The sequence below is a fragment of the Dreissena polymorpha genome, chromosome 11 (assembly GCF_020536995.1).
Source record: "Dreissena polymorpha isolate Duluth1 chromosome 11, UMN_Dpol_1.0, whole genome shotgun sequence".
NCBI lineage: Eukaryota > Metazoa > Mollusca > Bivalvia > Myida > Dreissenidae > Dreissena > Dreissena polymorpha.
The window spans coordinates 29,420,870-29,446,407 of NC_068365.1; the positions used below are offsets into that span (position 1 = coordinate 29,420,870).

At 34.4% G+C, this 25,538-nt stretch overlaps 1 protein-coding gene across 1 annotated transcript in view; it reads right to left on the reverse strand.

Moving 5' to 3' along the window:
* LOC127849725 (uncharacterized) overlaps positions 1 to 25,225 on the reverse strand; it is a 40,817-nt gene extending 15,592 nt beyond the window's left edge. Inside the window, exons 1-2 of the mRNA XM_052382474.1 lie at positions 25,193 to 25,225; positions 22,389 to 22,635 (exon numbers count right to left, since the gene is read on the reverse strand). Coding sequence (XP_052238434.1) covers positions 22,389 to 22,635; positions 25,193 to 25,225 — 280 coding nt within the window. The remainder of the gene's footprint in view (positions 1 to 22,388; positions 22,636 to 25,192) is intronic.
* Positions 25,226 to 25,538: the final 313 nt, after the last annotated feature.

Consider the following 25,538-nt stretch of genomic DNA (forward strand, 5'->3'; position numbering starts at 1 on the left):
ACATTCCGGCCAAGTTTAATCAAAAGTGAGTCATACATGTTTGCTCTATAGTGAACGCAAGATGTTTAAAAGTTTTGTCTTGGTGACCTACTCAGATATAACTCCAATATGTGGACAATTTTATTATTATTACACAGGTTTATCGAGATTTGATGAATCTGGGGACTCTAGAGTATAAATGAGCTAATATTAGATTTGGTCCCTAAGTTTTTAGATACATGTGACTAAGATTCAAAACTGGTGAATATATTTTCAAGGCAGTAATCAGAACATGTTTCATATGGATTTTATTATAAATTTGTCCTCTAGAGTATCAAACAAACTGTATCAAAGATTTTTCTTTGTTACCTTATCTAGGGTGCACTTGGTCCAGAGTAATAGCAGGAATTGTCAAGATAAACATGCTGACCAAGTTGTATCAAGTTATGATTAAAAATGAGGCCTACAGAGTCTTATCACGCTTAAAGATGACAAGTAATTATTTTTTCTTTGTTACCTTATTTAGGGTGCACTTGATCCAGAGTAGTAGAAGGAATTGTCAAGATAAATATTCTAACCAAGTTGTATCAAGCTATGAGTCACGACACGAAAACGGAACCCTATGATGACCACAATGACTAACCACGAGCATTTGGTGCTGAGTTGAACTAACATTCAGAGGGCTTTAACTATTAACCTAATTAAGTCATACTTAACAAACATAATAGAAATAAATATATGTTAAAAATAAGTTTATTCAAAATCTGGTTCAAATTGAATAATCTCTGGGTTTTTTCAAATTTAAACTATCAATACATAATTAAGTGGAACCAACCAACCGGAAAATAACAAGTGTTTATAATGTAAAGAAAAATACGAAAATCTTAAATTGTCAAGACCTTAGCAAATATGGGTCAAGAAATGGTTGAAATGTAATATAATGCTAGGTTATTTCCCTCCCCCTCAGCTGGTGTTTAGCTGTTTCTTGACAATGTAGTAAGGCATGTTGACTACTGTTATTATACGAGAATTGAAGAAACTATAAAATTTAAAAATAACATTTACAATATCCATAATAGTTGAGGTTCACTATTTTGGTTAAGTTGTTAATTTAACTTTATTTCATAATTGTGTATATATTTTCCTTTATTTTAGTATTCTTTTAATTTGAACAATGTGTCATAATATATAATGATATACACGTATTATTGTTTCCATGTGCCTTTTACATCTGTTTTAACAATTTATACATCATGTGTGTCTATATACACTGGAAAATGTCTATATAATTATATATAACTATAAGTGTTTTGTATATGCCTCCTTCATATGTTACACAAATTTGCATATCATTGATTGTCCCTACACTCTTGAAAATGACTTTTCTGTGTTTTATCTTTCTGAAACGTTTTTTCAACACAAAATTGCACGCACTTCATAGATTAATTTGGATGTTTGTCATTATTGTATTATTGTTCATAATGTATATGTATTTGTTTTCAATCTTTGAATACAAGGTGTTAAAACTAAAATAATCCTTTTATTTCAGTGGTTATTAGCCATCGTCGGATGGTAAGCATTTTATATCGTAATTGACTGCATTCTGTTGTTTCCATTTAAGTTCTTATAAGTCATACATTCAGAACAAACAACAAGAGTTATTGTATTACTTAAAAATAATTTAAAATTATTGTCATGTAATACTTGGAGCTACTGTAAAAACATCGTCAATAAGCAACAGATACGTTGGGTGTTTCTGATTTTCGAGAACATTTACACATGAGGAATCAAAAAGAATGAGACATATTTTAAAAGGCTGGCACATACAAATTCGAGAGAATACTCGATCAACATATGCTATACCACTTTAGCTAAATCCCGAATATATTACAATAACCCATGAATTTCTGAAAATAAGAGTACAACAAGAAAAGAAGCAAAGATCAACACAGCATTAAAATGAAGTATCAGCAAGGTGCAGTATACAATACATGTCTGACACCACAAAATACCAGAACATAGAAACACCCTATCCATCAATGAATCAATGAGCAGCCCGGCGTCTAGATCCAGGACTGTGTGGTTACAGAAGATCTTCAAGGATATAAAACATCCAAACCGAAATCATGTGAGGTTAGTCGCAAGAAGTTAAGAAAAACACGGCCAAAATTCAATTAGAACAAATAGATGGAACTTGTCATGGAGAATGGAACAAAAATGCGATTTCTAGAGGGTTTACAAACATTTTCTTAAATTGTATTTGAAATACTTAACTGACTTTTGACTTCAATTGACCCCATTTCCAACAACTCAGACAAAATATTATTTGAACAAATGTTCTAACCAAAATTAATGAACAGGGGACACAAAATATGAGCGTTGTAGTGTTAACGAGCCAGATAATAACGACGGCATACGAATGACGGACAAAAGACGATCACAAAAGATCACCATGAGCTCGTTATGCTCAGGGGAGCTAAAAATACACAAAGAAAACAATTGTCGGTAACATGAAGCCCTATTAATTATCGGTAAGTTATGTTGATTGACAAAGGACCCGCCCCCGACAAGGGACCCTTTTCGACCAGCGGACAGGTGTAACAAACAAATTTCCAAATAACCGATATTAACTCTTTCTTATATATTTTTAAGCTAACGTCAACGAACTAACGTCTTTATAAAAGAAAAAACAACCAACACGAACTTTCATGCTGACATAGATTTTATGGTTTCTCAGAAATTTTCAAATATGTATAATGAATGGAGTTTGTTGAAATAATTTCTTAGAAACACATTTTATTTAATAAAATAACAACAACGATTGAATGATTGGTATTATAGAAGAAAAGCAATAATTTAACGTTAAATGGTTAATTTAAAAAGTTATGATTTTGACGGGTTATTAACCCGATACCTTTGGGAGCAAAGCCCATCGCGCTTATCACTTGCCCATTCAGATTCTATATCTATGCTGTATAATTAACAAATTATGTTAAAGCCAAATAAACACTCAATATCAACGAATAGTTCGTAAAAATAAATCAGCCAATACAAAATCAATGTTCCTTATAGCAATAGCCAAAATTTTAACGCCAAATACACTTAAAAAAAGAAGATACCAAGGCAAGCAAAAGCAATGAGATTTGCAATTAGACCGCCAAAAATAAATGTAGGTAAGTTAACAAAAAAAACGTGTGTGATCGATAAATTATTTCTGCACAAAAATAATCCAATTGTAAAATGTTTTTCCTTATGATTTCCTATGAATATAATATATGATAAATTAAATTATTGACATGGGTTTAATAAATGTCTTTGAACAATCCTTTTACATTTCAAAATAGTTCATTAATGTTGTCTTAATTGGCATCGGACGGTACGTTTGTGTTGAAATTCGGTAAAAAGGGAAAGTGATGTTTGTTGGCCGATGAACATGCTTCAGATTTAATTTTTTATCATTTATTGCTGATGTAAGTGACACATTACCTTCAAAATTGGATGATATGTGTATTTTTTATTCTGTATGCAGGTTTATTGCGTTTATTGAACCAGGGTAAGTTTGATGTTTGTTTAATGGAAGATCGGCGAGAAGTGTATTGGAACACCGACTATAAAACAAACTGACGAATCACAATGGTCTTTTTTGCTGCTATTCATTTTTATCCAATAGATGAAACGCTGTTGGTAGGAATTGTGCTATATATTGCAAGATAATTTTTCTCGCTTATTCCATAGTGCTAGAAGCTTAAAGTTTGCGATACTGTGCGATACTCCATTAACCGATGTAAAGCCCTTCAGACGTTTATGTGGTGCCATATTAATAAAGCAAAATCATATCATTTGATAGCTTTCAACGCTTTTGTGAAAACGAAAAAAGACTTCATCAGCAGGATCGGAATGGATTCGTTAAATGGGACAAGCATGACGAACGACACAACCGAAATTGCGCATGACAATACCCTAGAGCACCCGGTGCTGCATTTTACCCCGGAGGGTTTTATGCACGGTCTGCACGCTTTCATCGCCCTAGCTATGCTTCTCGGATTACCGGGAAATATCCTCGTCGTGCTTGTGCATAGAAGAATTACAACTCCGACGGCGACCGACTGGGTGGTGTTCTATCTCGCATTGTCTCGCTAGCAGTGTGCGGACCGTCATATATGCTTAATACTAGTAAAGTTTGGAATAGTTTCATGCCATCGTTTTTCTGCAGTTTGCACGTCATGATGATGCACACTTGCTACATAGCCTCGACTTCTCTGATCACTGCTGCCGCCGTAATCCGCCGGTCCGTAATGATCACCAATCAGGAACCAATGTCAGCGTGGAAATCTAAATTATTTGGAGCAATTGTAATATTGTTAGCAATCGGCCTCGGGTCGCCTTCATTTGTTCTGAATAAAAATTCGCCGTCTGGATATTGTTACTATGACCAACAAAAGGCTCAGTTGCAAACAATAGTATATGGTATGTACATTCTAATTATACTGATATCGAACGTGATAACATGCGTATGCTATCTTAACATCATCCAAAAGATCCACAATGCTGCTCGTGTTGCGCCAACTGGCTTGGGCAACATAAACGATGCATTGCATCGAACGCGTCAGGCTGGAAGAAAAGCTACAATTTGCTTAGCACTGGTTTTCGTGGTGTTTTTGTTCACTCAAGCGGTTCCTCTCATATTTGTAATAATTGTTAACGCCTCAAACCACAACGTCGGAGTCGCTATGAGCACACTAATTTTTCTCCTCACACGCCTGTATTTAATTAACAACTTTGCCAATCCTCTCATTTATTTGTGGATAAACAGTCGCTTCAGGAATCGCGCTCGTAGTTTGTTTCAAAGATCGGGAAATAACAGTAACATAACTACAATCGCATTACGGTAATGCATATTACATTACGGATGGAAAATAATCAAACCAAAGTGAACAGACATTTGTCACGAATTTAGGTACAGGATACTTGAATATACTTGTACGATATTAATACACTGTATAATATTTTTATTGAATAACTATTAAAATATAGACCTTTTTTTATGTATCTGACAACATTTGCTTCACATGGGACACATTTTCTAAAGGTAGGTTTATGAAAATTTGGTTAAAATCTGCTTACGTTCTAAGCTGAACGGCTGAAACAATGTCTTATTTTGTCCTGAATCAATTAACGAGGCAGTAAATATCGAAATACTGCACTCAAAATAAAATGTTATATAAGAAGGACATTATCTGTATCGTATCACGTAGTTACACTGATCGAAGTGAACATGTTAGTACTGCTAAAGCAACAAAAAACAGCTGCTACCGCCAAGTGGCATCTCTGCATTCTTTGTAAATAAAGAGACGATTATATGTTGTTGTAAAATATTGCAATTGCACTTTCGTGAATATCAACATATTTATAATGCTTCAGACTTAATAAAGTTTTTGAATGCATGTACATTAAGATCCCTGATTAGTTGTTAACACATTCTTGCTCATAATACAATTCACTTTTCATGTCGATGTTTTATGAAAGAGTATGACTGGGCGGAGACATTTTGGTCCATGTATGTATTATTATTTAACTTCAGAAATGTGTCGTTATTAAACGTGTTATTGCTTTCCTGCTGTCTATTTATTATTTACTCCCCATTATACTTATCGACTCATTTCTAACTAGGGTATTATTTTGCAGTACAACGCAATAAAGGAATAGCTTGGTTTAGTTAAGTTAAACGTGTTTAATTTATAATTATAATAAGATTGTATATTAACACTAGATACCGAGGTCAATTTTAAGGAAGATACAGTTTTTGATACAGAAGTCTGCACACGATTAAACCAATGTTATAAACGTAAAGAATCCTCATAGTATCATATAAGACAGAAATTAAACAGTTACTAGTATATAACTTTAATTCAGTGTTCTCATCAATTAACCCTTTCCAACTCAGAAGTAAAGTAAAAATGGTAATGTGCACACAGCATAAGACCAGAACAGCATGCGAGTAGCCAGCAGTCTGTGCAGGATGTATGCTGTTCGCTGATTATCAGTACCTAAGGTTTAGAGATGAAGCCGTAAAAGCTTGAATCTAATAATAAGGGTCTTTAATTAAATTTAACTTTCTTGGGGACTACAAATGCATAAAAATACGTATCTAAGTGGTAAGTGGTTAAATAGTTTACGTTTATTTGATTTCGCAATGCTGTGTTCATGTTGATTGGCTTTCTGGCTGGTTAACCCATTTATGCCTAGCGCATAATGCGGCGTTTCATCTGGGTCTGCGTTGTTTGCTTAAAGTAATTTCAGTAAGTAATTATTAAAATATAGAAATAAATATACAAGACATCCCTAATTTTGGAAATAACGTGATCCAATATAGAATTATGGGAGAGCCCACTAGGGTGTAGAGGGTGTAACAGTTTCGTTTTAACAGTTATCCCTTGTTAGTAATAAACAAAATGGTTATAGGCCTCCGATTACCAACGACAGGCACCCCTGTGATAATAAATTGCATTTATAATAATTTATGTGAACATTTGATGTTTATCAAGCAGTGCTAATTTAACAAACTGTTAAGGTATAGGTAATCGGACACTTACAATACTAATGGCTGTTAATGGGGATTTCTTTCTGAAACTTTTTCTGATCTTTCATTATTTCCATATAGTCAGTACCGATATGGCATTTAAATGTTGTGTACATAACATTTGAGAAGCGATTATGATGATATTTCAGGTACAAAAACTGTAAACTTAAGCAACCAACTATACATCGGTTACACTGTTAATTGCGCTTGTTGGATGCTATTTTAGGTAAAATCGTGCCAATGTGCATATTATCAGTTTTTATCTCGCAATATAGAAGCAGTGTGTTATGTCTTTCCATGCAGTTAAAGTTTCAGATGTTTTGACATTAACTAAATGTCTTTATTCAAATACTGTTTACGTTTAAGACGTCCCAATAAAGGACCGCCATCGATATTGTTATGGATATTAAAAACAAGATATTTTTTGTTTTATTGTAAAACTGAATCAGATTTATCAAAACAAACAATTTGATATAAAGAGGTATTACATTTAATCCACAAACTGAAACAAAAACAGAAAAAAACGTATTTTCCAAATATTAATAATGAATAATGCTGATGACGTTATGTAACAAACGGACTACTTTTTTGACACGCCTTCATATGCAAACATCAAAGGTCGAAGGTTATGTCAAAAGTTCAGCACTTAATATAAACAGACAAAACAAATGAAACAAACAATAAAAAAAAAACAGTAAAAATAGTAAAAAATAAATTAGTAACACACTTCACAATAAAATCCAATGTAATATGCACTAAATAATGAAATAATTTTAAATAATAAATTATTATTAAGGTTACATTTGTTTTCTTCTACAGTTTGCCAATTTTGCCAAATTTGCCACAGGAATTGTGTTTGATAAGGCTGGTTAAAGCATATTTATTTTGAAACTAAGGACTTAAACATAAAAAAACATATTTAATATAATAAATAAACATTACCATGTCAGACAATGTGGATGGAGGTAAGATGACATTTTTTGGGATGGTTTAATGGAGGAAGTTGTTATGTCGATTTTAGGAATAGTTTGTCAATCAGTTTGGAATAAATCTGAGTGTTTAATGAACCATTTGATGGTAGCATGAATACAAATGTCAATTTAAATAAAAATAATTTAGAATCCCTTACTGAAACAAAATCAAAAACTGAGAACAGTGAAAACATATCAGACGCCATAGAAATAACAACCTTAGATGTAAAAAATTAATTGAAGCAGAATTAAAGAAGAAAGAGAAAGAAACAGCGTTATTACATAACATTAAATTGCACTACTTTTCGTGAAAGATTCATACGCGATAAACGAATGCAGCGGCTCCAGGTCGTAGCGATTATTTTTCATTATTTCTTGAAAAACGGGGTGAGTGGTGTCAGTGGAATGATAAACAGAAAAACAGGTTACTGCCTGATCGTTTTGTAATATATTAGGCCTCGCCGTTATTTTATTCTTAGCCTCGCCTGATATATTACAAAACGATCAGGCAGTAACCTGTTATTCTCTATATATGATTGCAAAATAACACCACACACATGTTTATGTATATGTGACGCTGTATTGCAAAGTGAAGTACAGGGTATATACATGGGCATGTATAAGGGCGCACCTCGATTTGGGGTCGCCTTTCGATGGCGCAATACGACTTGAATTGCCTAAAAAAAGGCGAAAGACAATGTAAAGTCGCCTTGATAAAGGCGCAGCACAAGGTAATAGCGTTTAAAGCAAAGCATGAGGTAAAGCCATGTATAGTAAGATGCAGAACGACGTGGTATAGCATAAACCTGGGCAATAATCAGATGTCCATAGAAACGCGCAGAATCGTAAAATATATCAAGGTATATAACGAGGTGAAGCCTGAGGTACACTCGAATATATTAATGCTAATCACCAAAACGTATGGCGCCGCAAGGAGTTGAGTTTGCCAACAGTAATGTACGGAATCCGGATAGTGCCATCAGTAATTTCGCCATTCTTTCATCAAGGCCGACAATAGACACACGAAGCGATACACGATATTTTTCGCGACAGTCGCGGCGACGCACGATATTTTTCGCGACAGTCGCGACGAGGCACGATATTTTGCGCGACAGTCGATATTTAACACGATATATCGCCCTTGTGTATGTAGCCAAAAAGGCGATATATCGTGTTATATATATCGTCGCGCATAATATCGCGTATCGCTTCGTGTATTGTGTCTCGCGTTCGTAGGGCGACACTTGACACACAAAGCGATACACAATATTTGCGCAATAGTCGCGGCGAAGCACGATATTTTATTATTTAAATATCGCTCATATTATCCGTATCCCGTGTAACGCGGTCTAATTTCAGACCGCGACACTAGACACACGAAACGATACTCGATATTTTGCGCGACAGTCGCGACGACGCACGATATTTGTACTGTTTTAGGTCAGAATACACTAAATAGTTTCCCTATATAATTCAATGCGAAAGCGACAACTTTAGGCCAAAATAAATGCAACATTTTGCACATAGAGACCCCGATAACCATACCTTTTCTTAAAGGCCATTCTAAGCGGAATCGATTTATGCAATAAAAAAGATATGTCATGTACAATGCAAGAAAGAACTTGAAGAAAGTGGAGTGTAACCTTTTTCAGTGCGATGGTTTACTATAGTCTTCAAGTTTATCATATTTCAGGGATTCAGTAGTGAACACCTATTCATGCCCTACCATTATCTCCGAAAGATAACACCCGAATACTAGATAAAAGTGTAAAACATGCCTTCCTGTCAACTATGGTATTTTTTTAGATAGTACAGCCCTTCATGAAACGGTTATTTAGTGTACTGTAACCTTCTAATATCGCTGTAATAATATCGCCTATCGACTAACGCTTTTTCAAAAACTCAGGGGAGACAAAAAGGGTATATTTTTACGTCATCAAGCATGTGCTTCATGTCGTATAGATATATTTTTTATATAATATTCTTTTTATAATAATGTTCATGTCTGATCAGCAATTAAAATGTATATGAATGATATAGCAAGCTATTCGCTTCTTATACTTCAATCTGACCATATAAATATATTTATTCTACCTTCTAATGTAGTTTTCAAAATTCATTCGTTGAAACTGCTTCCAATTCTTCAAAATGAGCATTGGGACGTTTGCATTCACGATGTATGACAGTATTCTTTGTTTTTTTTTCCACGATGACCAACTCCAACGTTTTGTGCGATTAATAAGTACCCTCCAGATATTGACTTGTAGTCATCTTGACTTCATTCAGACATTGTTTTGTCGCCTAGTCCAAGACGACCGAGGAAACCCTGCAATTAACCCAAACATTATTTCAAATAATTATTATGGCATTTTGTGATTTTAATATTTTCAATGTAAATATTAAGTACGTAAAATAATTTTTACTTGTAACTGTATTATACTGCTTCATTGCTTCCGTTGTATTATTTGCTTTTAAAAACGATGATGAACAATCACATGACACTCATCAAAAGTTTATTTTCAAATAAGTTCGGAACTCAAAACTTAGTCGCTAGTCAGGCATGTAAAAAAATACCAATAATGTATCAATTAGTATTCAAGAGAGTATATATGTTGTCAACGTGTTATTCCCGCAATCTTAACGCAACACATACATTTGAACGAGTTTTATTCAATTTGTTTTAAATGAACTCACAATCGTTATATGAGACCATCAATACAATTGTATTTAATTCAATGAACATCAAGTTCAAAACGATAACTATACGTTTATTTGCACTTGTGGCAAAAAAACAAAAATTTAGTACGTGTGTCGTATGAAAGCATTTGGACAGATTCGTGGGATTTTCACAAGAGTATGCATGTCTTGTTTATATAAACACGCTTTTAGAACATACTTTGCAATCGAATAAAACGTGTATTGTTTTCAATTTATTGTCTGGAAACACTTCTTCTGAAAACAATTGATAAGTTCCATGCATTAATCTCTTCTCCAGCTAAAGTCCTCCTTAATTAGATGTTTCGGCACTTCAACGACATCTTCCATAGGTGCGCCGGCCAAGAATGATGGAATCTCGACCAGAGACTGATAAGCTGTCTACCGCCGTTCTCTCATCTGTCATAACCATTTTGAGGCTGATTCTGCTTACCTGCAGACAACTGCCATCGCACGTCCCCTTGTCCTTCCAGTGATACAAAATAATATTTAGGCCTTCCATGGTGATCATGGGGAAGGCGTTGAAATTACCGAAGCGCATGTTGCTTATCTCAATTGTTTTTATCGGAAATGTGTTTCCATAACAATCCAATGGCTGATATCACACGGTGAGAAGATGTAATTATCTTGAAACTGTGGTAGGAATATGAAACTTAAATCGCTTTATTTGCTGACTACATATTCGAATTGTTTTTCGCAGATAAGTTTTTACATAACTTAGTTATATGCTTGCATCACCCGCAGAGTAGATGTAATTATCTTGAAACTGTGGTCACCCCCTGTACGTCGATAATCCAAACTTAGAAGGATAATTCTAACTGAAGAAAAAAATGTCGACAGAAATAAAGACTCCAGTCATTTATTTGTAAGAACACGTTTATTTACGATATAGTTGTTACATAGTAAACGTTTCTGTTTGGTAAAATGTAATTTGCCGGATACAATGCGCTAATAAACCCATAACAATTCAAAACAATTACGTCGAAATAAAATGAATATGTTTGAAAATCTTGAAAAAGTAAATGAAATTTGTTTAGTACAAGAATATACAAATTGGATAATGACCAAACTAGTGTAAGGATAATTCCAAACTTATATGTGGAAGTCGATGGATAATGACCAAACTGCAAGATGTCTTTATGTAAAGATCTATGTAAAATGACCACTCTTGTAAAATATTTCGAGATTTATTTAGTTGCTGACAACAAAAGCATTTTAGCACATTGTAAAACAATCATCATACAAAATGGCTTTGTTTGCTTTTCAGGTAAAACAGAAGATAATGGAAAACTACAGATGTATTATTGTACAGAGTCCTTTAAAGCGAGAGTGTACGATTTTGTCATATACCTATTATTTTATAAAAAAATTGTAAAAAAAACTTATTAAACATATATTTCAATATAAATTAAAATAAAAGTTAAGAAGAACATGTGTCGAAAAAATGCGAAATAAGCCAGATATTCAATTCTGAAATCGAAAATGTCTGTACAGTCGAATTTGCCAGCATGGCAATCATGCATGTAAGATGTGAATCTGAATTTAGTTTAACGGTTCTTTGTTAATTCCTGCAACGATATCTATTCATACGATACACGAACACGAACTAAAAAGACGAATGCTTCGGTTATTGTAGGAAAATATGTACGGCTCGGCTCGGGGCGCTAATTTGTCTTTGCTGCATTTTATGAAATTCGTCTTCAATATATAATTTGTTTTGCCTATTTTGTGCTATTGTAACATATTTTATCAATATATTATTATTAACACATATAAAAATCGTATAATCTCGCTTTAAATGCATGAAAGAAATACTTATCCATAAAACAACGAACCATTACGTAGAAAAAATAAAAAATAGAGAACTTACCTTAGATGAAACAACCGGCAAATTAGGTTATCACAAGCTTTCTATGCTAACCCATTAAAAGTCGTTTATTGTCAGTGAGCATGCGAATAGCGGGATACTGTACAATTAACTCGTAAATATTTTACTACTACTTCAAATTTCCCGCGCCGGCGAACATGGTCACGGTGAAAACTTTTTTTATTATTATTAAAATACATAATTTACAGAAGGTTTTTAATATCTATGTCTGTGTATAGAGAAATTATTTAATATGTTTTGTTCAGTGTGTAAATATATTTCGGAAAATAAAATGCTATACTAGCCGTCGATATGGCCTTTGAATATTTGTGTGCCATTCGATGCAATCTTTTTGACATAATGTATAATGAATCAGATCAGTTATGCCTAAAGCAATATTCTAAACCTCAAATATGGTAACAAATACATGAATCAGCGGGGAAAGTGCCACTTTTACATGCAGCTTCAACTCGAATCCCTTTAAATCAAGTGATTCAATAATAAGTGGGGACATTTTTACATTTCTATGCTTTTCATGCTATCCAAAATGACATGGCTTATATGCCGCTTATTTTTAAATAAAATGTAAACATATTTTAAGAACAACATGAGCAAGAGTTTCGTTTTTCCATTAAATTCCTTTTTTGTAGAACAATCACATGCGCATAGTAACAAATCGTAGCAACCAATCAGAAGGGCCGATATATGAGACAATTGTACATGAAACAGAATACTACAGTGAGCTAAGTCTCGTCGTAGTTTGTCAAAACATTGCCGATTTAAATGCAAGAATACACATTTAACTATATATTGACTTATAACCCATGCGTGTTTTGTATTTGTTCACTTTCAAAATCTGTATGTATTCATGGAGAGTGCCGATACTACGGATATAGACATGCTAATATATTTCAATACTTGTATTCACATTGTTTATAATAATCCATCGTAAACACACACACTCGTACCAAATGCAGACATAAGCGTCCTGTGCCACAGGAGCATTAAAGAAAAATGCGTCCTCTGCCACAGGGGCATTTAAGAAAAATACTCTACATACAACAAATATATACAAGGGATACAAATGTCAGATTTATAGCACAACACCATGTTCTGAACAAAAGCAAAATAATCGCTTCCAAAACTGAAAAGCAATAATTGCACCCAATAAACTGTATAACAACAGCCAAGACATTTATCTCTCCGAATATAACTATCTTTATAGTAGTAAATGTGGAAATAGTTTTGTTTGATACGAAAGTTTCATGAAAAACTATACAATTTTCGAACTTGAGCACTGGTGTGCACAATCACGTTGACACATTTTATTCCATAATTTAATAATAGTGAAAACTTGAGCAAATTTTACCTTGTTTTATGATCGAAATACAATTTATGAATAAACGTAAACAACTTGTATCATGGCATGTAACTGTATATGTGTAAAAATACCGTTAATATGGAATTGTTTACATTATCTACAATCTTCAAGCATGTGTATGCAATTTGTTAAGTAATGTAACATGGAGCGTGATTGGCTAGCTGTTTACTGCAGTGGAAAATTAACCAGTCAAATCGCATGTTTGAAATACATGTAGAGTATTATCCAAAATGAAAGTAAACTATTGTTATTGTGACATTGAAGCGGTTTTATACGAATTCCGAAAAAAAATCACATTTAAGAGTAATTATGTTATATTAAACTATTAAATGAACTAGCCGATGAATATGTACCTTGAAAAGAGGTAATTTTCAAAGGAATATGGAAATAAAAACTAGAATTATCAATTTTTAGGCGTTCACACCTATGCCCAAGTAAGGATTTTGAGTTTTTTTGAATGAAAGGATTCGTTTTAATTTAATGAATGATCGTAGTGTATTGTCAAAATTATTATTTTCTGAAATATACATGTCTTGGCTGTTGGTATACCGTTTATATTGTGTAATTAGAGCTTTTGGAAGCGATTTTTGAGCCTTTGTTAAGGCCGTGGTGCTGTGCAGAAAATTCGACAGTTGTATCCCTTGTATACTGTTATAGTATGTACAGAATTTTTCTTAAACATCCCTGGGTCCTGGACATGAATGCCGCAATCAAGTGATTTCGTCAGCTGTGTAGTAAAATAAGGTCTTGCAGTGTGGTTAAATAAGCTCTTTTCTAACATATGAGGAATTGTGTAAGCTTCTTAGCGCCTCGGTACGAGTGTCCGGTTAACACGCGGGAGACAATAGTTCAATCCCCCGTTCGGTTCATGATTTCTCTTTTGAGCTAAACTAATTTAAAAGAAACGCTGCATTCGGATTGATAAATTACGGATTTTATTTATATACGGTATTTTGAATTGAAAATTAAACATTCAATAGTGATTTATTTTTATTTATTTATTTTAGTGTTATGATAGAAATTTAATAAAATAACAAGAAAATATACATTTTCCTTTTTTATTTGGTTAAAAATGCTCATTAAATATCTTGATACATTTGTACAAGTTAAATCGTCTTTAGGTGAAAGGCCAAAACATTAGTCCCTATGTACATGTATTGCAATTCTCTTTTATTTAGTTGAGCACGCCTCTTTTTTTCTATCTCGTTCCCTCGACTTAGAAAGTCGTTTCCAAGACATAGCTTACTCGTTTCCATGAGGTAGTATATCGTGGGAACGAGAAAGACAAAAAGAGGAGTGCAATTTAAAAAAGTAGTAAATCTCTCCTCTATGCCACCGTAGGAAAATTATTGTGCCTCGTGGCTCGGCTATCATCACGTGGTTGGTTATGACGTCATGGATTTGATCCAGCTATGCTGGTTCCAGTCAAATCTCTGCGCAGAGGTTGGTGGGACCGGAGAACAAAGCTATTCATGTTAGAAATACATACTATGGAGGCGATAGTATTGCTAGATCGATATCATCACGCTTTCGGGCGGGAATGTGTATGTATCCTATGTAAAAACATTGTATTGAACTGTTTAATATAAACGAGCTTTGCTCTGGAAGATTAAAGAACATTGATTATTGTTTGCTAAACACAATGTAACATTATCCGTTATGGGTCACATCAACACGAATATATAATTTAATAAAGAAAAAATACCAACACCCAATTCATAATTGTATGTATGACACAATTCTTTATTAGATTTATTTCTTAAGTAAAAGAGAAAATACAAAGAAAAATCAATGAAATGTAATTTACATATGTTTCGTTCGCGCTTCTTTCAATTGGGGTTAACATAGACTTGATCGGTATAAAGCGAATTGCGTGTGACCAATCAATTGTGTTTAATACTAATATTATCGGCGTGGTTAATGATATAGATTATATATACATTTTTCCTACAAATGGCCGAGAAAACTTGGTACTGTAGTGCGGTTTCGAGGAATCGAGCGTTTTTAAATCTGGCACAAATTAAATACAAACACACGCATCAATTAACACATGACATTCAAATGACATAATTCTTACTTTTCAGCCAAGAGTGTTGTACAAATACCGTGTGTCGCCGCAACTGTCGCGCAAAATATCGAGTATCGCTTCGTGTGTTTAGTGTCGCAGTCTGGAATTAGACCACGATACACGAGATTCGGATAATATGTGCGATATTTGAATAATAAAATATCGTGCGTCGCCGCGACTGTCGCGCAAAATATCGTGCGTCGCTTCGTGTGTCTAGTGTCGCCATTTGAACGCAAGAAACGACACACGAAGCGATACATATTTTTCGCGACAGTCTCGGCGACGCACGTTATTTTTCGCGACAGTCGCGGCGACGCACGATATTTTTCAAGACAGTCGCGGCGACGCACGATAGTCTGCGCGACAGTCGCGGCGACGCACGATAGCCTGCGCGACAGTCGCGGCGACGCACGATATTTTTCGCGACAGTCGCGGCGACGCACGATAGTTTGCGCGACAGTCGCGGCGACACACGATATATTTAACGCGATATATCGCCTTTTGGGCTACCTAAACAAGGACGATATATCGTGTTAAATATATCGTGCGTCGCCGCGACTGTCGCGCAAAACATCGTGCGTCGCCGGGACTGTCGCGAAAAATATCGTGTATCGCTTCGTGTGCCTAGTGTCGCCTTTGATGAAAGAAAGGCAAGATTATAGATGACACTATCCGGATTCCGTAATACATCGACAGGAAGCATCAGCGTTACAATCGATTTAAGAAAAATAATTGAAACTTCACGCTATAATGGTCAGATTATAATCCCTGAGATGTCGTGTCTACATTAAATATGCTATGAAAAACAAAATCATGCTCATATTTCAAAGGGATATGAAAAAATGAAGCAAATTTTCGGTGATTTGTTTTTAATTTACGTCAGTCCAGAAATTGTTAATTATTACATGCTTTCTTTAACAGTATTCTACAGCGAATATTGCATTTCTGGTTCTCTAAAATTGGTTATTATATCTTTTAAATGTGTCGGGTTTATATCGGAAACAGAAGTGCCATTGTAATAGAGTTGATCGACTAAAGAAGTTCAATGAAAATGTATCATCCGACCCTGTAAAATTTGGAAATTCCTCAAAGACGTCAGTGAACTACAAATTTAAGATGATGTAACATTAATTGAAATACTAATATTGCAATTCGAATAGTGAACACGTTCTTGATTTATTTCTAAGTATTTTTATTAAGTTGAAATATGTACTTATCTTTCACTTTATGCTGATTTTCGATGGAATTGTATCGTCTTTTTTCACATAATCAACCGTTTTTTCCGCAAATTTATTTCTTCGCAATACGAAGTACTATACCATTGATCGGCCTAACAATGTTCCGTGTCCGAAAACCCAATAAACAGACAATAAATGCGAAAAAAGCTGAAGAACTCCCCGTCCGTTTTCAAAGTATCCGCATTACCGGCGTGTTTACGCAAATGCATTAGATCCCATTTTCACAGAGCGCGGCTCAGTTTTATTACCAATACTTACGTTTTTGTGCGACATTTGGGTGCATACCAATTGCAAAGAACTAGAAAGAATTTACCTTAAATTTTTGCAAACGATTGCCAAGTGTAAGAAGCAGCGCATGCTGCAGTTTATGGTGAACAGGGCAGATATCGTTTTTATATCGACAGTTGCTTTTGAATAATTACATATTTGGCTTAAAAGTAAAGACTTTTCTCATTTTTACTAAGGGCTATAACAAGGCTCGCGCAGATTATTTTTTTTGGGGGAGAGAAATTGAGTCACGAATACACAAATTCAAGTTTAATCATAGACAGTATGTAAATAATAACGCATTTCTCGATGAATTAACATTGGTTACACTCATTTGGAAGTGTGATTTAAACATTGCACACAGGATCAAAACATCATTTGAATTTGCTTTTTATGTCTCTTACCTTTAAGTGTCAGATTTTACTTGTGTAGGTTATGAATATCAAGTCATCCATTAAGAATTCAAACGAGTAGGTTAAGTTGTAATCCCAATGCTAGAAAATCTCTCTAGTTTTTATATGAGCCGTGCTTTGTGAAAAAGGGGTTAATGCATATCCGTAAAGTGTCGTCCCAGATAAGCCTGTGCACATGCTAATCAGGGACGACTTTTTCCGCCTAATCCCGATTTTTGCTAAGAGGAGACTTTCTTTTAACGAAAAATATCATAAAATCGTAAAGTATCGTCCCTGATTATCATTTGCGGACTGCACAGGCTAATCTGGGACGACATGCATAAAACCCCTTTTTTCACAGAGCACAGCCCGTATGTATAATATTACATGGATGACGATGTACTATACACAAGTCGTAATAAATTTCTGTTCCTTTCTGTTAATATCAGTTGACGTTGACATTTGAAGTTTATTTTTGTTTGTAACATGCTACTTAGTAAGAATAACAACACTATGCATTTGTATTTTATATATGTTTACATCATTCACTCATCAAAAACAACAACATAATAGTAAATTAACTTTGCAAATTAGCCATACACAATTTGTAAACTATATATAAAAAGTATATAACGACCACACACGATCGCGTAGTATATGCAACATAAAGCAATCTGACCTCAGATTTTCGCGATATTCAATAACGAATATATGACGACAAAGATGATGCGGACCTTTTATTTCCTTTAAAATAAATATCAACGGTTAGGTTTCAGAGGTAATTCTGAATCCACAAAACCGTTCCTATTAATGTGGAGTGAAAATTATGTTTGTAAACCTGAGATTCACGATAAGCGAATACAATATCATGTAGAAAAAAATTATCGAAGGGCATGTATAATGGAATTGCGTACATTTGCAATTATATAAAAAAAATTACTTACTTACTGTGCATTATGCAATAAAAGGCATTTAACTTATGACTTTTATGCTGATTTATGAAAAATAATATGTGTTTCGTCTAATCCTTAAAAGCGCTGATCCAATAACGTTAAAGCCCATATACAACATATTCTTAGTGTGAAGCCTAAGTACAAAATGTATAATGAATAAGTCTTACACTCTACTTTTTAACAACACAATAGTATTCAATCTAAAGTGACTTTCATCGATCTTTTGTTTAAACATTGTGTATACTTGTTGCCTGTATATGTGTAGTGTAATGTATCTTCATATACAATGTATATAATGTGTTGATATATCAACCACGTTTCACATTGCGTGAGGAGAATTAACGTTCTTTATGTTAGATAATGTTATTTCCAATATAGCACATCATGACTATAATTAACAAAACAAACACAAGCATGTTAATGTAGAAAACGAAGAAAAGTACAATAGTGATTAAACCTGAAGCAAATGAAGCCTGTGAGAAATAATTGATCATAAGACATGGTGAATTTATGTGAGTTCCCATATTCGACCAATATACATGGTGAATATATGAAAGTTCCAATAATCAATCATTACGCACAGGGAACATGGGAATGTTGTGTTAAATTATTATTTTAGTATTCTATTGCGTTAAAAACACTATATGAGTTAACACCACCGAACTCTAAAGTAGTTTTAGATTGTATATCAAACATCTGCCGTATAAATCAACTATTCCCCTCAAATGTATTTTCAGTTATCCACACTAAACAAATTGTTCAAATAACAGTAATTATGAATTACACAGTAATGTCTTCATGTTCGATTCCACGTTTTATGACTGTTCTAAACGCGGTGCCAGATTGCATTTGAACAGAGTAAAAAAGTTAAAAAAAATAGGTATACAGCCTTAAGAACAGCTTATCTGGAACCATAACTATACTTGTTGATAGAAAACTACTTTTGCCATTGACTGAAGGCGGTTCACATCAATATATATGTTAACCCTAACAACCAGAGAAGCCGCGCATCAGCCAGAACGTTATAACGTCATTAGGCGACTGAATAATTGTGAGTTTTTCCACTGTATGAAGTACCTGTAGCTGTCGTGCTTCCAAATACAGATTCAGTAGGATCATGGTGTTCAACCGGTGGTAACAACTGATCCGATAAACTTTTGGGACGATCACAGGCAAACATAGTCGTGGACTTAAGGTGCATCAATTACGAGGCATGGCTGTTCCCCAAACCAGTATTCGTCAGACTCGACTGCTGAGCTACGTCTGATGTAGATTATGAAAATACAAATACATCCCGTGGTTGCAGTACACAGCTTTTAATTGCCAAAGGCGTAGATATATGAGGCGAAAACACGGAATTTGCTGAAAGCGGCGTATTGCATTTTGAATTTTCGTTCGGTGAAAATGGTTGAACCCTATGAAACTTTTCTTCTGAGACGCCGTGGCACTGTTTGTGTCTACCGTCCTTGTACTACCAGCATCAGCTCGTCCAAACGGACCTATAACCTTCACGGGACACACGAGACGATGTATGTGGTCACGAAATTTTCTGCCAACAAAACAGTAGCCCATAGTATTCTATGTTATACGACAATTCACATGATATACTTATTAAATATGACTACGGATGGTTTCACAATAGTAATTTCCACGATAATGAACAAATTTAACAAAAATAAAAAAGCAAATAGCTTAGAAGGCTTAATTTGCATTTTATACGTGTGCAACTAAAGCATAAAGTAGTGTTTCATTTTAGGTACGATCCGTTTAATTCAATATCGGTCTTCAACAATTTAATATTGTAGTTCAAGTTAATAATTTGAACGAAAAAGTGTTTTACAATGCACGTACTAAATTGCACAATCACAGCAAAAATACAAAAAAGGACACAGCATTACAATAAAATGATATTGGTTTTCAATAAACATAAAAATACCATTTAATACGAGTAAAACTATTATTGCGGCTCATAGTTTTCTTACGTTTGGTAACATAAATAAATGACAGGAGTCCAGGTCGAGTGCGAATGCGCGAGAAGTGTGATAAACATATTGGTTTCCATTGAAGCCTCGTTGCCGTGGTCTTTCAGCAAGAGAAAACCATACGGCAGCCAACATATCAAGGTAATTATCATAATCGTCATGAGAATCTTCACCTGGCTTACTGTGGCAATCACGGACTTCGAGTAACTGAAACAAGGCACAAACCCAATATCAGTTACACAGAGGGTTTAATCACGTGACAACCAAGCTGACGACGCTTTATACACATTATTATTTTTAATAATTGTTAAAATGCCGATCAATTTAGGCAAGAAAGTGATAATTGTTTATATCGTATTAATATCCGTTCTTTATCTCGACTTCACTCGCTGCGAAATTTCTTAGCGGGTCACAAAATTACAGCGCCCGCTGAGAACATTCGCAGCGAGGAAAGTCGATATAGAGAGCGAATATTAATAGGAAATAAATGCTTATCACTTTCTTGCTGATTTGGCTGGAAAGTTAGCGACATAAAAACAATAAATACAAGTAATAAAGGGTTATAAAAAGGGAGAAAACTACCTGTCTCAGCATGGATGTCGCCATCTTATATATATAACACGAACGCTTGAATGTTTCATCTTACAGGTGATTTCAAACAAAATAAATTAAGTTTTAATTTCAATAATTCAATAAAAAGATTTAAATGGAGTGAGGTGCACGATTGTTTAAAGTTTCGTGTTTTTACGCAATCTCCCTACACCATGCAAGTATTGTTGAAAACAGATCTTCTGTTCAAATATCACTCAACTACAAGATAATGGTTTTAATTAACTTTCCCTTGACACCCACCTTGCTTTGTATCCATGGATGTTCCGTTTTACATCCCAGATTCGCTTGATCATTGACATGTTACAATACAAGATCAACACCAGAGGAACTATAATGAATCCGGCGGACACTAGGACCGTGTATGATCGGTCCACGTGGCGGTCCCATGAGCACTGATGCGTTTTTTCGTCAAAAGTATGATCACCCCAACCGATAAAATTCGGCAACTCAACCCCGAATCCAATCATCCAGCAAGCGATGCAGAGCACATTGACGGACGTTATATTGTAAATTTTGTCGTATGCGTTCGCATAGCAGATGAAAATCCATCGGTTAACGGTAATATTGACAATGTTCAAGAACACGCAAATGCAAGCAGTAAGAAAAAGGCTGGCCACGCTGATACATAACCAGCTTCCCCATTGCATGATGTGCATGCCTGTAAAACCACCTGAAAACAAATACGTGTGACCATTGTTATGCATGTTAGCATATAGTATAAAGCGATTCCAATGTCTACAATGACACCTTTTGATGCGTTTGGCTTATGCAATACAATAATATAATTTGAAAATCGATTTATATGTTTGGTAATATGGTATAAAACGCCAACAGAATGGTTCAGTTAATGTTATATTTAGCATTTTGAAATAGGAAACTCGTTATTTTGAATGAAAATTAAATTTCCACATACTCTGAACGGTATGTAGGATATAATGTTAACCCAATTATGCCTAGTGGACTCTCCCATCCTTTTAAATTGGATCAATTTATTTCCAAAAAAAGGGATGTCTAGTATATTTATTTCTATATTAAGAATATTTCTCACAGAAATTTCTTGAAGCAAACAGCGCAGACCTAGATGAGACGCCGCATCATGCGTCGTCTAATCTAGGCCTACGCTGGTTGCAAAGGCCTTTTTTTCTAGACGCTAGGCATAAATGGGTTAAGATTCAGATACATGTATATAGATTGTGTTAAATTTGACTAGTCGATCAGAGCTTTTCAGCTACTATGAATAAGCACCACTCGCTGTAACTGTCCACTTGTATATACTTATATAAGAGTAGTATTAGTTAATAAGATTCAGAAGCAACAACCTACTTATTTAAGACCAACACCGTAACGGGAAAACTTTTTTTATTTCGGTAGCATAACACTTACCAATGATGCACATGGGGTTGGCAATTCCTGTTACACACAGGTCGGCTAGGGCCATGTTGCTCATTAGAATTCTCACGTGTCCTTTCACCTGCGGTTCCTTTTTCATCACATATATAATCGCAGAATTCCCTGCGATTCCAGCAATACTCAGCAACGTGATGACGAGGACGTAAATTACGCCCGGATTGTAATTGATATCAAACAAACTTCTCATCCTTGGCGAAATGGGGATCACCGTTACCGTCGTCTAGAATTGACAATAACATATAATTAAGCCTCAAATATTTATATTTATTTACTTGTATGTTACGAGATGTGAACACGCCCACTAATATATATATATATATAAATGCGTTAAATATTTAATTAAAAAAATCAATTTTAATACAAGAGCATCGCCTTGCGGGTGCATACCGCTCATCTATTTTTCTTTTAAAGGTGAAGGGACCTATCTCAATACTTCAATCACAAAGGAGGGAGGGGTGGGGTGGAGAGGGGTGTATAGTGTGGGTGTTTGATCATTTATTACATTATATTCCAAAAATAGGAAAAACAATGGGAGAAGGGGGGGTATTCTTTGGTGGGATGGTTGGACGGTATTTCAAACATTAAAGAATAATAAAAATATTTTTGTTTTCTTAACCAAGTTTCAAAAAAATGGAGGGGGGGGGCGGTGTGGGGTGGGGGGTGGTATAGTGTGAGGGTGTAATCATTTATAAGATGATCTTTTAAAAAATAAAAAATGGGGGGGATTCTGGGGTGGGGGGTGGGGGATGGTTTGGGTGGAGTCTATTGTGGTATGTCAGGTAAGAGTTGTTATGTCAAAGTATCAATCAAATCTAATCATAAATAAAGAAGTTATGGCAATTTTAGCAAAATTTAATAATTTGGCCTTGATAGTCAAGGTCATTCAAAGGTCAAGGTAAAATTCAACTTGCCAAGTTCAGTACCCTTATGATAGCATGGAAGTATTTGAAGCTGAAAGCAATAGCCTTGATACTTTAGAAGTAAAGTGGATCTAAACACAAAATTTAACCATATATTCAAAGTTACTAAGTCAAAAATATGGCCATAATACCGTCAAAATGACAACCAGAGCTATGCAACTTGTCCTGTACTGTCCCCTTATGATAGTTAACGAGTGTTCCAAGTATGAAAGCAATATCTATGAAACTTTAAGAGTAAAGTGGACCAAAACACAACACTTAAATCAAATTTTTAATTTCTAAATATAAAGGGCCCATAATTCTGTCAAAATGCCAGTCAGAGTTACATAACTTTGCCTGTACAATCCCCTTAAGGTAGTTAGTTAGTGTTGCAAGTATGAAAGCAATAGCTTTGATACTTTAGGAATAAAGGGACCTAAACACAAAACTTAACCAAATTTTCAATTTTCTAAGTATAAAAAGGGCACATAATTCTGTCAAAATGCCAGTCAGAGTTACATAACTTTGCCTTCACAGTCCCCTTATACTAGTTAGTAAGTGTTGCAAGTATGAAAACAATAGCTTTGATACTTAAGGAATAAAATGGACCTAAACACAAAACTTAACGAAATTTCAATATTCTAAGTATAAAAAGGGCACATAATTCTGTCAAAATGCATGCCAGAGTTATCTTACTTTGCCTGTCCAGTCCCCTCATGAAAGTAAGTAAGTGTACCAAGTTTGAACGCTATAGCATTGATACTTTCTGAGAAAAGTGGACCTAAACACAAAACTTAACCGGACGCCGACGCCGACGCTGACGCCGACGCAGACGCCGACGCCAAGGTGATGACAAAAGCTAATTTTCAAATACAGATGAGCTAAAAAAGCATTTCCTTGCATTTTGTTTTAAGTCAGTACAATACATAACACATTTTAAGTTTTGAGTACAAGTACCTTAGTTAGATATTGGTCTTAACAAGCACATGGTGTTCGCGAAACGCAAAACGCTCCACAACAGGGGAAACAGTTAAACTCTTAACAACACTTAATACATTTTTAGTTGTATGGATTTTACTAATATGACGTTATGTCCGCGATCGTAATGATAGCTAAAACTTCAACACAAATGACGATTGGCTTCATATCGTAAGTAAATTTAGAATAAAGTAAAATTGACATATGTGGAGGCGTCAAATAATAGCGTCGGAAATGAACTGGACACAATATTGAAACATATTATTGGATGGAATTGTAACAGCTTACACAAAAGAAACAAAAAGTAAAATATTAACATTTAATAAAAACTATATCGACGACAACAATCGCGACATTCATACACATCCGAAATAATATGTCCTAAAAATGTGTAAGTGCTAAAGTTAGACAATCCAATTGTTGTTCTATGTTTGGTTTTATATTCGCATATCATAATTTCAACAGAAAATATGATAATACATCTTTTAAAACATTTTATGTTATATAAATCCGTTTTCTTTCAATAAATTTGCATAAACAAGACAGTCACACTAATGTAACCGAACATAAATGGATAAATATCACAATTATCGCCATAATAGCATTTTTCAACAAATAGCGGCGTCAAATTATAAAATATTATTATTTGTTTTTAAAAGATCCCCGATTTCTTGTAATAATCATACAAAATAAAAGTCAAGACTTCTTTACACAGGAAAACAACGAAAATAAATGCACGTTAACAACCGTTTTTTACTCACGGATCTTAAAATTTGTTTTAAAAAGTCAGCAAGAGTTTGTTTTAAAATTCCACAAATATGTGCGTTATTGGAGTGAATTACATATAATATAAAACGTTTCGCCTTTCTATAACTGATATCATATGAATGATGTACGTACGTTATTTGCTTCGGTCTCATTCATCCCTTCCATGTTTAATGTCTGTTAAAAACTTATGAAAATAATATAATAGTAATAAACATCCGTTTTCCGTTCAAAACAATTGTATTGGCTGACAGTTCCTAAATGCAATTCATATATATCTGCGGTTTCCTTTATAAATCATGACCATGATAAATATTGTTATAGTTATTGGTTTGTAACTTCGCAGTATCCTAGCAGCAGATACGTCAATCATAAAATAGTGTTGACCAATCAGGGGTCGGTTTTTAAAATATAGCACGTGGTTGTATCTCCCAATCGATTAACTTTAAATCATTGCAACAACAAAAATGGCATTAGTTCT